Source organism: Chrysoperla carnea, chromosome 1 (genome assembly GCF_905475395.1).
Source record: "Chrysoperla carnea chromosome 1, inChrCarn1.1, whole genome shotgun sequence".
NCBI lineage: Eukaryota > Metazoa > Arthropoda > Insecta > Neuroptera > Chrysopidae > Chrysoperla > Chrysoperla carnea.
The window spans coordinates 348,005-361,685 of NC_058337.1; the positions used below are offsets into that span (position 1 = coordinate 348,005).

Genomic DNA, 13,681 nt, shown 5'->3' on the forward strand with positions numbered 1-13,681 from the left:
TCCTTATTTCTTTATCAAATTCCATGATTCATCCTTCATTTTTAAGCTTATTATGTCTAGGTTTGAAGAAAAATATATTCATGGTCTAAAAATGTACTGCTTAGGAAAAAACACGCTAGACAAATAATTTAAACGAAAAATTATCATAAATTTAAATAATAAAGTTTATTAGGTGAACATTGTAGTTTTATACTCTAGACATATAACTACTATTTTTAATACATGTTCTCCTAACATTAATTTAAGGACTTTTTACTTTTCTTTACCACTCTTCTACGTTTGTTGTTTCTTGTTTTTAGCCACGGGATACAGTAACTACTGAAACGGAATTCTTCACGGGTCGAGATAGTCAGTCTAATTTGTAATAAAACAAAAAATTTAAATTAACATCGTGTTTTTAATAAATTAAAAAAATTTTCGACCAATACTGCTCGAGAAAGCAGAAACCCTACTAGTTTAGTTTCTTTTGAAGGAAGTTAAAAAAACAATTCTCTTTCAAAGATGATTTATTAAATAAAAATTTAAACAATTTAAGAGACAACAAAAAACAATAAACAATTTTAATCTTATGAAATATATTTTTATTTTAATTCTATGAGATCAATTAATAATTCTATTTAATTGCAATAATTAATTAATTAATTCTAATTTTTAAAAATATAATTAAAATAAGTTTTAATTCTAGAAGATTAATTTAAACTTATTTCAAAATTCAAATCTGAAAAAAAAGAGCAAACATTCAAATTAACGTGTTTAGAAAATTAAAATTCTCCTTAGATTAAAGCCATTTTGTGTTTCATCTTTTTCGAAATTTATTTTAAAAGAACCAGCGATTTAATTTTATCTAAGAGTATCGTTATACTGAAGGTTTCAACGTCCAAAAAAACTGTTAATAGTTTCAGCTGCGGATTTAAGCATGGGCTACTGCCTAGGACGGCAAAATTTTGAAGAAATAACACTTTTTTTATAGCTTAAAATTTTGTTTTTTAAATTGCTTTTTATTGATAACTGGGCCCGATTTCAGTACTTAAAAATTAATCCCGCCAACCGGCGATAAAAATTCGTACTAATTAAAACAGGACGAGGTCCACTTTTTCATTAGTCCCAATTATAGACCATCATTTTTCCCTGAATGACCTGTCTGAACTACATCTGTCTATATTTGTTTACTTCTCGGAAAACTTTGTGGAAAATTAATAAAAACTGTCAATACTAGATGAAAACAGAAAACGAGATGCTGAAAAGCCCTAAAGGAATAAAATAAAGTAAAAACGAGAAAGCTAGATATATTTTTCCACAAACCATCAGGCGAGAGTCGTTCTTCAACTACTAAGAAGAACAAACTTCTACTCTGAATGCTTTTCCGAAATCAATTTGTACAATGAGTTTATGTTGTAGATTCGCAAGAAGTTACTTCGCGGGTAAATTTTCACCCGAAAATGCTATAGCAGTGTAAATTATCGAAAATCAGATTTGAGGTTTGCACTACACAGAATTGCCAGAAAAATTTGCATCAAGTTGCCCCGTAAATCCAACGCTGTATAGTCTAATAAAGCTATATTAGCCATTAAAAATGGTTTCCCAGTTACATTAAGACACAAAATGGGCCATACGCGATTCCTTACCTCAATTAGATTTTAAATGAATATATAAAAAAAAACACCATCCACAAAACCCTTCAATTCTTTGGTTGGAAATTGAATTCTGTTAAAAAAATAAGTTCCACAAATTAAAATAAGTTGTCAGATGGACTATGACCTGCAGTACCTACGACCAAAACTTTTACCTTTTTTAGAGTGGACCTTCATACCGTTACGATTAAATCGCGATGCATTGAATGGAATGTATTTGACTTGTTTATTTTGTGGCGAAAATGAGGGAAATGCTCCTGGTTCTTCAAATTTTGGTGAAAATATTGAATAGCCATTTGATTCGTTAGTTTTGGAGGAATCCGGTGTAAATAATTTTGGTGTGATTGGTTGCTCGGGACGATTAGTTTCTAGTTCAAAATTTTGTGTGAAGTTTGCAAAATTTTGCGATGAATTTGATTTGTTGGTTTTGGAGAAATTCGGTGTACATAATTTTGGTGTGATTGGTTGCTCGGGACGATTTGTTTCCAGTTCAAAATTTTGTGTAAAGTTTGGAAAATTTTGCGATGAAGATTCTCTTTGAGTTAAATTGGAAAAAATTGGTGTGGGTGGTTCTTGTTTTGGAACTCTATATTCGTTGAATGAATCTGCAGTGAATGCAGCATTTTGAGGAGGCGTTAATTTTTGATTAAAATAATTTGGAGAGGTTTCTTTTACTTGCGCAGTATTGTTCGTAGCTGAATAACTATTTTTCATTTTATTTAACTAAAAAAAAAGGGAAACATTATTTTTAACTAACTGTTATAATCCAGTAAGCTTGTCGCCTGGCAAGGGATAGTTTACGTCGAATCTGGTAATTCTGTTTTTTTTGCAGACTAGTTTATGATGTTGTCCCAATGAATAATGCAAGTTTGTGAACGAGCGCCGAACAAAACTTTGTCAAAAATTGATTTGCCGATTATGACCCTAAAAGACTAGTTTTTGATTGAACTTTTTCAGGGTGTGTTTAAGGTAGGCAAAAATTGCTACAATATAAGACTAGAATTGTCTTTGTAGACGCAATAGTTTCCGAGATAAAGCTTTGCAAATTTTATCATTTGTTCCGAACTTCGCAATATTTTACAATATTCTGATGTTCTGAATAAATTTTGACCCTGGGCAACACTAGCATACTCTGTCGGAGGTAAGTTGAACTACCCCTTCCCCCGTGCTAGAGTAGTTCGAGTTAAGCCTGAAATATTGCGACGTTAGAAAAGATAATGAATTTTTAATCTCAGAAACAAATTTAATGATGAGTATGACCTACAAAAAAAAATTTCTAATTTCTCTCACTAAAAAATTTGCAGACCAATAAGTTTCTGATAACAAATTTCTGATTTTCAGGGTAAAAACTTTTTACTTTTATTTTACCCATCAGAAATTACTAGTATTTCCTGATAGACAAAATAAAAAGTGTTTTCACTCCGAAAATCAGAAATTAGAAATTTGTTATCAGAAAGTTAGTGGTCTGCAAATTATTTTGGTGAGTATGACTTTTAGTAAGCAGACCACCAACTTTCTGAGAACAAGTTTCTAATTTCGGATTTTCGGGGCGAAACCACTTACTTTTTATTTTACATATCAGGAACTACTAGTAATGCCTGATAGGTAAAATAAAAAGTATGTGATTTCACCCCGAAAATCCGAAATTAGAAATTTGTTATCAGAAAGTTGTTGGTCTGCTAAAAGTCATACTCACCAAAAAAATTTACAGACCACTAACTTTCTGATAACAAATTTCTAATTTCGGATTTTCGGGGTGAAACCACTTACTTTTTATTTTACCTATCAGGCATTACTAGTAGTTCCTGATAGGTAAAATAAAAAGTATGTGGATTTACCCCGAAAATCTGAAATTAGAAATTTGTTATCAGAAAGTTGTTGGTCTTCTAAAAGTCATACTCACCAAAAAAAAAATTGTAGACCACTAACTTTCTGATAACAAATTTCTAATTTCTGATTTTCGGAGTGAAAACACCTACTTTTGATTTTGTCTATCATAAAACAAGAAGTAAGTTTTCATCTCTTGATCGAAAATCTGAAATTAGAAATTAGGTAGAAAATTAGAAATTTGTTATCAGAAAGTTTTTGGTCTGCAAATTTTTTGGTGAGTGTAACCAATCTAATTTCAGATTTCACTCCGAAAATCGGAAATTTTTAGTTTCAGATTTTCACTCGAAAATCAAATTTCTAATTTCTGTCATCTAAAAATTTCTATTTACTTATTTACCTGTAACTGATTTATTATTTTTGTCTTTTCCTGCAACTGTTGAATCAAATCTTCGCACTGTTTCTTATTCACTTCCAATTCCTCATTCAAAGCTTTTTAGAAAATAATATCAAGATTTTAGCACAACAAAATTAAATAAAAAGTGATGATAATCAAGAAAAAAAAGTGATGCATCTTTCGAATTTTATTAGACAATTATATTAAACTTACATTGAATTTTACGATTAAGTCGATCAGTTTGTTTTTTATATTGAACATAATTCTTTTCACAGTAATCACCTAAAGCTGTAAGATTTTCGCTGGCGGTTTTTAAACCTGCTTCTAAATACAAGTTCTGTTCGTTAACTTGATATACCCAAAAACTTAATCCCCTAGTGAGAACATCCATAATTACATCAGGAGTTAAACCCGCCAACATTACCTGGTAATGTAAATACCAACAACTACAATGATTAAATGATCCCAAAAGTAAAATTAATTACATACCGATTTAGTAACTTCATCTGGATTTAATTTAACACGTAGAACACCTTCAGGTTTATTTAAACACACATCACACGCTGGACAAATATCATTGTCATCATTCATAATTAACATTAAACCATGTTCGGTACAAAATATATGCGAACATTTTGTTACGTACGCCGATTGTAAAATTGTTTTTCGACACTCTTTAAAATTACAAATTAAACGTGACATTATTTATTTTATTTTTTCTAATTAATCACTACTTTCAATAAAAGTTTAAAAGTTTTTTGATTGCTTCACTTTTTAATAATTCTTTAACAAAAACAATTGAATATAACAAATTTGATTTTGCGCAGTAGATATTTAATTAAAAATGAATATTCAAAAGTTTACTTAATTTCCAAATTATTTACGAAGTTTTTTTTTGTTTTTTAACTTTTGAAATTGTTTTTTAATTTATTAAAATAAATTATTTTAGTTAAAACCACAGATTATACATTTATTACAAAAAAATGAAATGTTGATCAAAAAGCCCTCTGGAGTAAAACACTGTGAACTATTTTTTTTTTTTAAATAATGGTGGGAATATGTATTATTTTAATAATTTCTATTCAGTTTATCATTTTTTATAAAGTGAGATTTTTAAAAATAAAATCAATTTAATATAATATTGATTTATTATAATATTTAAAACAAATTAATATTCATTTTATATTTATTAACATATTTACATTAATCATGACCTAAACACTAAAATAATGAACAGTTTTAATAGAGAGTGTTCTTAGCTATTTCTCAAGTGCGAGTTAAGGGTTCCGTAGCAGAAAAATTTGTCGAGGGTTTTTTAAACTTTGTAAATTTCACTTTTTATACCATGTATATATATGAAATATACATAGTATATTAAGTTTAGTCCCAAGTTTGTAACGCTTAAAAATAATGATGCTAGGAAAAAAATTTTGTTATAGGTGTTCATAACCTAATTAGTCCATTTCCGGTTGTCCGTCCGTCTGTGGACACGATAACTCAAAAACGAAAAAAGATATCGGGCTGAAATTTTTACAGCGTACTAAGGACGTAAAAAGTGAGGTCAAGTTCGTAAATGAGCATCATAGGTCAATTGAGTCTTGGGTCCGTAGGACCCATCTTGTAAACCGTTAGAGATAGAACAAAAGTTTAAATGTAAAAAATGTTCCTTATCAAAAATTAAACAACTTTTGTTTGAAACATTTTTTCGTAAACATCACTGTTTACCCGTGAGGGCGCCAATTAGGCGAAAATTTTATAATATGTACTATACTTGATTATTAGTTATGTATGTGTCACATGTTTGTATGTGTAATGTGATAAAGAAATCAACACTGACTATGCATGGTATTTCAACAATTAACTCAGTCAATTGTTTGTTTTCACTTGTTAACATATTTACATTAATCACGACTTAAACACTAAAATAATGAACAGTTTTAATAGAGAATGTTTTTAGCTATTTTTTAAGTGCGAATTAAGGGTTCCGTAGCAGAAAAATTTGTCGAGGGTTTTTTAAACTTTGTAAATTTCATGAAATTGGCCAGTCAAGCGAGCGGGTAACTCCTTGTTAAAAAAATGAAATATGTATATATATTTAAGTAATGCATTTATTTCTAAATATAAATGAAATACAGTTAACGCTAGATAAAGCTAATTCCATGAATAAATGATTATTAAATGGTGGTCCATAATGCTCCCACAGATCCAATTCATTCATTTTTAAATTTGATTCTGTTCTTGAATCATTCGATCCATCACCTCCAACACCAAGTTGACACTCTCGTATTTCATCCATATTCATTGTCTGTTTTTTCAAGTCCTGCAATTCCAAAATATCATCGTTTAGGATTTAGTTCGGAGATCTACAGAGAGAAACTTACATTTTTAAGTTGAACAACTCCATCACAACGACAGGCACAGTTCAATAAATCATGTGTTAAACAATTCGATTCAAAATTTAATTGAAACAAATCTTTTAAATCGTCATGTGATAGTTTGATGCCATTTGTGGTATTCGATGGATCGACTACAGCACCGGAGAGACCAGTTTTAAAAATTTGTCGTTGAAATATTTTCTCTTCAACCGATCCTTGAAAAAAAAAAAAAAATTCATTGATAATTCGAATTTTTGGATTTGAGTTCAAATTTAAAATCAGAACTTTCTTTATTGCCAGCATCGATTAAAACTGATAAGACTTATAGCTCTGGAGCTCGTTACAGTAAAACTGCACTTACACGGATTTCGATACTATTTAACGATAGGTACAATATGTACTAGATGTGCCAGGTTTTCGTGGCACACCTAATACATATTGTACCTATCTCTTAAATATTATTGATTCATTTATGAAATTTCGAAATCCGTTTAGGTACAGTTTTACTGTCACGGGCTTCAGTACTATAATTGAATCCTATTGATTCTGATTTGACTGAGTTAGAAATTTCCGATTGATGAACCGAACTTTGTTATCAGGCAGATTATCATATTCTTCTCGATGGTGGCAACAGAAATATTTCCTTCAAAACAAAATTACCAGTTGTTATTAATCGATAAATAAAAACATTTTGATTAGATTGACCATCACGCCAGATGCGTGACATTGCTTGTAAATCGGTTGCTGGATTCCAATCACTGTCGTATAAAATTAAACGTGACGCTCCTGTTAAGTTTAATCCAACGCCACCAGCTCTGGCACTCAACAGAAACACAAATATATTTGAATTAGTTTTATTGAAGTCTTGCACGATGCCAGCACGTTGTTGCACTGACGTCGAACCATCTAATCGACAATATTTGTAATTTTTTCGAGTACAATAATCTTTAACATAAAAATTTAATATATTTAATAATTTTCCCAACTAAAAGAATTTCCTGAGTTGAACGTTAAAGGTATATTTTCATGATGACGGTCACGGTGATATAGGTCACGTGGGTAGTTTATGGGTAGCTTACCGTGCTGCCATCTGGATAAAAAAACAAAAACCTTAAGTAGAAGTATTGCCATCTGGTAGTTGAAATTATAACTATTGAATTCGGGTCTACTTCTAATTTTAATTAGTATGAATTATTATCGCTAGTTGGCGAAATGCAACTGGGAGTTATGAATTATACATACCTGCAAACATGTCCAAAGTTTGTGTTGAATAAGATACAAGCACAACACGTTCTTTGTTGGTTGTTGATAAAGTTTTTAGAATACAATCAACCACTTTAAATTTAGATGATTGTTCAATATTAATATTAATATTATTATCATATTGATTTCTTATTAAATATTCATTTAAATGTCCTATCAGACTCTCAGTTAATTGATTTGAATCTGAATTAGAATCAGAATCAGAATCATTCATTCTTTTATTATTATTTATTAATGATGGATGATTACAAATTTTTTTTAATAAAATTATTATTTGTAAATGACTAATTTCTGTTTTTAAACACATCTGAAAAACAAATTAAAAACAAGTGAAAACAAACAATTGACTGAGTTAATTGTTGAAATACCATGCATAGTCAGTGTTGATTTCTTTATCACATTACACATACAAACATGTGACACATACATAACTGATTATCAAGTATAGTACATATTATAAAATTTCCGCCTAATTGGCGCCCTCACGGGTAAACAGTGATGTTTACAAAAAAATGTTTCAAACAAAAGTTGTTTAATTTTTGATAAGGAACATTTTTTACATTTAAACTTTTGTTCTATCTCTAACGGTTTACAAGATGGGTCCTACGGACCCAAGACCCAATTGACCTATGATGCTCATTTACGAACTTGACCTCACTTTTTACGTCCTAAGTACGCTGTAAAAATTTCAGCTCGATATCTTTTTTCGTTTTTGAGTTATCGTGTCCACAGACGGACGGACAACCGGAAATGGACTAATTAGGTGATTTTATGAACATCCATGACAAATTTTTTTTCCTAGCATCATTTTTTTTAAGCGTTACAAACTTGGGACTAAACTTAATATACCATGTATATTTCATATATGCATGGTATAAAAATAGCACTACGAAGCAAATAAAATTGCCACACTTTCTGGAATGAAGCTCCTTAACGCGGTTTGCCACGATAACTAACTGGTAGAAATCGTCACGTAACCGTGTAAATTGTGATGTGTGTGTGTGTGTGTGTGTGTGTGTGTATGTGCCATATCTATGCCAACCATTATATGTTCACCTACTTGACACTAATCAAATTCATTGCTATTTCTGTTAGCTGTCAAACGAATTACAATTTATAAACGTTGATTATTTAAAGAATTATTTACATCTTCATTTAACTAATCAATCAATAATAGATTGTATGTATTAATACAGATTTAGAAAAGTAACTTAATAAAATGATATATACGTATTTATTTAACGTTTACATTTGTTTTGTACAGAATAGAGCTAGAACTTACCGAATTATAAATCTCACGTGACTCCCAATACTCGATTAACGTTTGACACATTCGTTTCTGTAGATCAGACATCGAACAAAATACGATAAGTTCATGTTTCGTTGGTAAATATTTATTATTAATTTCTTGCGTTCGACGTAAAATAAAATGTTTTGTTTTCTCATTTAATTCGATTGCACGCATTTCACCCAAAACTTTTGTTTCTTCATCGATTTCTGGATTACGTGACCATGTGATTGGATCTTCATAATATTGACGATACTCGAAATGTGTTCCCAAATAATTCGGATTGATAAAATTGACAAGTGTATAGAATTCTTGTAAATCATTTTGAATCGGTGTGCCAGTTAATAGAATGCGACGTTCACACGCTAGCGATGAAAGCATTGTTGCTGCTTTAATTGAACCATTCTTTAAACGATGACCTTCGTCACAAATTACTAAATCGAATTTGATATTTGTTAGATCATCAAAATGTCTGCAACGAAAATTGAAAAAAATTCAGTATTTTTGTGGGTGCATCGAAAATATGAATGTCCTGGAATGGGACACACTTAGACCATAGGATCCATTGTGATGCCGAAAAAAGGTTAGTCCAACGCCGACCACTACTCCATGAACCATTTTGAATTGTTTAAGAACAGAAGGCGTGCTTTGACGTCAACGGATTTTAAGTCAGGCAGGTCGTTAAAGAGAGGCTGGCTCAAGTAAGTCCATCTCCTCATGGCAAGAGCTGGACAGTGACAGAGAAGATGAGAACTCGTCTCCTCCTCCATCACACTGTGACAGCTCCTGCAATAGTCGTGATACACTCTCAGGCCCAGGCGTTCAGTATGTGTGCCGCCCAACCAGTGGTTCTTGGAAACGATATATCTGTCTTGTAGTACCACAAGGACATTCCTCCCTCCATCTAAGATTGGCTTTTTTAAGATATTAGCTTAATCCGATTTAATAGCGCCTCCTACCCGGAGAGCACAGAGGACTCTTGGTCTAGGTGCTAGGTACCCACTTGCGGGGGAGGTAGCCTCTTCTGTTTTATTAAAATATCCTTGAAATTTATTTACAAAAAGTTTTTTTACCTAATCAACATTTCATAAGAAATAATGACAACTGGAATGTATTCCATTCGAACATAATCTTTGGGTCGATTTTTTGCATCCACAATAAAAGTACGAATTTTATATTTACCCAACCATTTTTCAAATTCATTTTGCCAATTTTTCACCAAACTGCTTGGCGTTACAATCAATATTCGTCGAATAATTGGTTCACCGCCGTATGGACCTTGTTTTAGAATTGTCCTAGAAAATATAATTTTACCTCGATAATGTTTACCGTCTAAAAGAGGTTTATTTCGATTGGTCGTTACTTACCATATTAACGTAATGCATTGTAATGTCTTCCCCAAACCCATTTCATCAGCTAGGATGGCCCCCATACATTTAGGTTCATTCTTTTTATTATAAAATCCCAGGATACATTTATATAAGAAGGTAACGCCTTGTCGTTGATGTGGACGCAACACTCGAGTTAATTCTGGATCAACGATTACTTCACAAAGTTTCTTTTTCGATGTATTATATAACCACTACAACAGACAACAGTTAATGTTCTACACTATTTTCGGAAATTTCGAGAAATATGTCGAATAGTTTAAGTACGGTAACAAACGAAGTCAAAGCTTCGAATAGAACTCGGAAGTTTTTGTGGAGTATATCTGGGTACCAAGTTACTCCTAGGCGTTAAATGGAATGAAACAGCGTACTCGTTGGCACGAGAGAGCTGTCGACATCTCAAATTCGTAATTTATCGAATCAAGGAATGGCTACGACAAGCCCATTTTTACCACTGAGACTTTGTGCAGGGCATGCGACAGGTCAAACTGTGCATAATCACAGGTAGACCATTGGACTGTGCTCGTCCGAAACACTTTAGAACAAGGGTGGTGGGACTCTTGATTGAACTATCACCTTCATAACATGGAGATCTCTGATGATCCCACTTGTAGAGCTTGTATATGGAGGATGATGAAACCACCACACATGTTATTTGAACCTAAGAAACTTGCAAGGTGCCAGGTTTAGAATTCTTGGGTCTGAAACCTTGGATCTATCAATCCTGGGAAAAGTCCCGACGGAGAAGCGGTGATCTTTCTGCTTGGTGTCTGGCTTCCTATAGCTTCATTTTTTGTTGAGACCATTTTTCAAAAGATGGCATACATTAAAATGACCCACCCTGTATAAAAATCGATCAAACATTTTACATGCATACAGTTTTCGAGTAAATTCTAAAAAACTACGGAAAATTCTATTTAAATATATCGATTTTTTCGACACCCAACACTTGAAAAAGAAATTTCATGAAACTTGATTGGAATAAAAATTAAAAATTGATTTTTTATCAAAATATTTATTATTAAAAAAACGACAAATTATAAATCGAGGTAATCTAAGTCCTCCGAGTCCTGGTCCCTAACCTGATGTTCCACAGGTGGACATGGCATTACTAATGCATCCATTGGACGTTCTGTTTTCGACGTTTCCAATATTTTTCTCTTTTTTATACATCGTGATAGAATCTGATCAGTTCGATGCTGACGATGTAACGATTCGACATTTTTCGGTGATAAAGTACCACTTTTTCGTTTCGTTGAGTTTTCAGTAATTTTTGTTTCAATTTTAGGTCGTTTTGTGCAAAGCTCAATAATTTGTACTTCATTATTTCCTACACTAAAAGTAGAGAAAAATCGATTTTAAGCTATTTTCGATTAAAACATAATCTGGTTTTTCGGGTAAGACAGATCGAGATCCGATTTTTTTGCATTCGATTCAGGAAGTTCAAATCCAAAGTTTCCTCGATGCATCTAGAGATCAGAACGATCTGGTTGTACACCTGATCTCCAGGATTATCTCTAAATTCTTATAAAATGCAATCTTAATCGTGTTCATCGACCTCAAAAACCCCTGAAAACCGATTTTGGATGCATTTCTTGACGAATTTTATTAAAAATCCTGGAGATGAGCTCCGGAACCAGGATAAACTGATCCCCAGGTACACTAAAAAGTATTTTGCACATCATTTTCGTGATCTGTAGATAAACTGTAAAACTCAACCAAGTCTTTAGCAAGTCATAAATTTTTACACTTTACCTGAAATATTGAATCAAAATAACCGCATCTCGATCTGTCTTTCGATCTGCCCGAAAAAAAATCCATCGCAAAACGTTTAAAAACTCTATCTTAATAAAAAAATAATAAATTTTACCTTAATATGGTCCCATCTTCAAGAACAACATTTTTTAAATTAGCCACACGTCCCAAAATTTTGCCATCTAAATCCTTTAAAACAGCCGATTTGTTAATAACCTCTAAAATACCATCACCGGACCATGTTTTATGTTTTTTCCCCGATTTTTTCCCATAAACTACGTTATAGATCGAACTATTTTCTGAATTATTCACGATTTCGGTAAAATTGTTTTTATTTTCGATTGTTTGATCATTTCGAGAATTTTTTATATCATTCGATTCGGTTTCTTCTAAAAGATTTAGAAGTGTGGTTGTACTTCGTGCAGCATTTTCGAAAGTTTGTTCAATTGTATTTGAAGTATTTGTTCGAGTTTCATTTATAGATTTAAAAGTTTTTGAATTGCCGGCTAATGTTGCGATTGGTGGTATAAAATTATTACGTTTCGAGGGAGCTGCAGATCGTCTCATTTTAGAACAAAGATTCTAAAATTTCGAAGATCAAATTCTATAAAAATTTCAATTGTTTTTGTTTTTTAGTTTAAAAAATGATCATCATTAAAATGTAAGTTTTAATTTTAATTTAACATTTATCTTTTGTTTTAAACAATTTTTAGAAATAAAAAAAAGCGCGGGAAACTTACTTTTATGTCAATATGTAAAAATATTTATTTTTATAAAATCAATCCTTAGATTAAATCATTTGAACGTAATTATTAATAAATAATTAATATTTTTATTAAATATTATAATAAATTTTCACTTTAAAAATGATTTAGCAGACAAAAAACCAAGTATGTAATTTTAAAAATAGTCATACAAAGTTAGTTATGAACTTAGGTTGCGTTCTGTGTTTTTGTTTCATTTTTGATTGTCTTTCACAACTTCCAATGAAATTAATAAAATTCAAAAAACCCCCGACAAATTTTTCTGGTATGGAACGATAAACTCGTACTCGAAACTTCATTAAATTCAAACAAAACCAAAAAAATCAAAATCAGTAGTTTTCAGATTACCCTGTGGGCGTGCATCGTAAAAATTTATTCATAACACGCCTACATAAGGTTTAACTTTAAAAAATTTTTTTTATGTTTGTACAGGCCTGATGATTATCAAGATGGATCTGAATTAAATAGTTGGGGCATGTTAGAATTACAAGGTGATTTGGAATCGTATTCAAATGAATCGAAAGATGGTAAATTTATTGGTGATTTACATTTTAATAAAAAAGGTATTCCAACATTAATAATTGGACATCATATATTAACTGGTAAAGAGGTGCCTTTAAGCAAACCGTTAGCTGCTTTTGTTAAAACAACATCAACATCAACTGAAGCAACAAATATGGCGGATCAAGAGTATCGCATACAAGCATTAATTACACATAAATTATTATTTAAAACACGTCCTAAACCAATTATTGAAAATGAATTTATTTCTCCTTAAAGTTTTATTTATATTAAATACACTTTTTTTATCAAAATTTTTTAGTAATCCCTTTTTTTTAAATTCCTTAACTTACCTATACTTTTAAAATGTAACCTCATGATGACGTAATTTGACGCTTGACGGTGGCTTTGAGCGTCAAATTACGTCACGTGGTCCGTTAAGGCCGTGTTAAAATAATCTTCAGCAGCGTCAAATCATAACCACGTGACCTT

The 13,681-nt window shown here is 31.3% G+C and overlaps 3 protein-coding genes across 3 annotated transcripts; 1 reads left to right on the forward strand and 2 right to left on the reverse strand.

Moving 5' to 3' along the window:
• Window positions 1–1,678: 1,678 nt before the first annotated feature.
• LOC123306042 lies at window positions 1,679–4,491 on the reverse strand. The gene is made up of 5 exons (XM_044887909.1): window positions 4,345–4,491; window positions 4,069–4,279; window positions 3,859–3,950; window positions 1,787–2,354; window positions 1,679–1,704 (listed from the first exon to the last, which is right to left on the reverse strand). The coding sequence occupies exons 1-5, from the start codon at window positions 4,453–4,455 to the stop codon at window positions 1,679–1,681; spliced, it is 1,008 nt and encodes a 335-aa protein (XP_044743844.1). The 5' UTR covers window positions 4,456–4,491.
• A 1,474-nt stretch (window positions 4,492–5,965) lies between these two features.
• LOC123306077 (DNA repair and recombination protein RAD54B-like) lies at window positions 5,966–12,711 on the reverse strand (the record flags this gene model as incomplete). The annotated part of the gene is made up of 10 exons (XM_044887950.1): window positions 12,665–12,711; window positions 12,040–12,528; window positions 11,252–11,504; window positions 10,149–10,363; window positions 9,855–10,076; window positions 8,772–9,253; window positions 7,473–7,784; window positions 6,891–7,175; window positions 6,237–6,445; window positions 5,966–6,175 (listed from the first exon to the last, which is right to left on the reverse strand). Coding segments are annotated over exons 2-10 (2,640 nt in total), but the record flags the coding sequence as incomplete, so codon positions are not given.
• Window positions 12,390–13,451, forward strand: LOC123306078 (chromosome transmission fidelity protein 8 homolog; the record flags this gene model as incomplete). Its single annotated transcript, XM_044887951.1, has 2 exons — window positions 12,390–12,585; window positions 13,121–13,451. Coding segments are annotated over exons 1-2 (348 nt in total), but the record flags the coding sequence as incomplete, so codon positions are not given.
• Window positions 13,452–13,681: the final 230 nt, after the last annotated feature.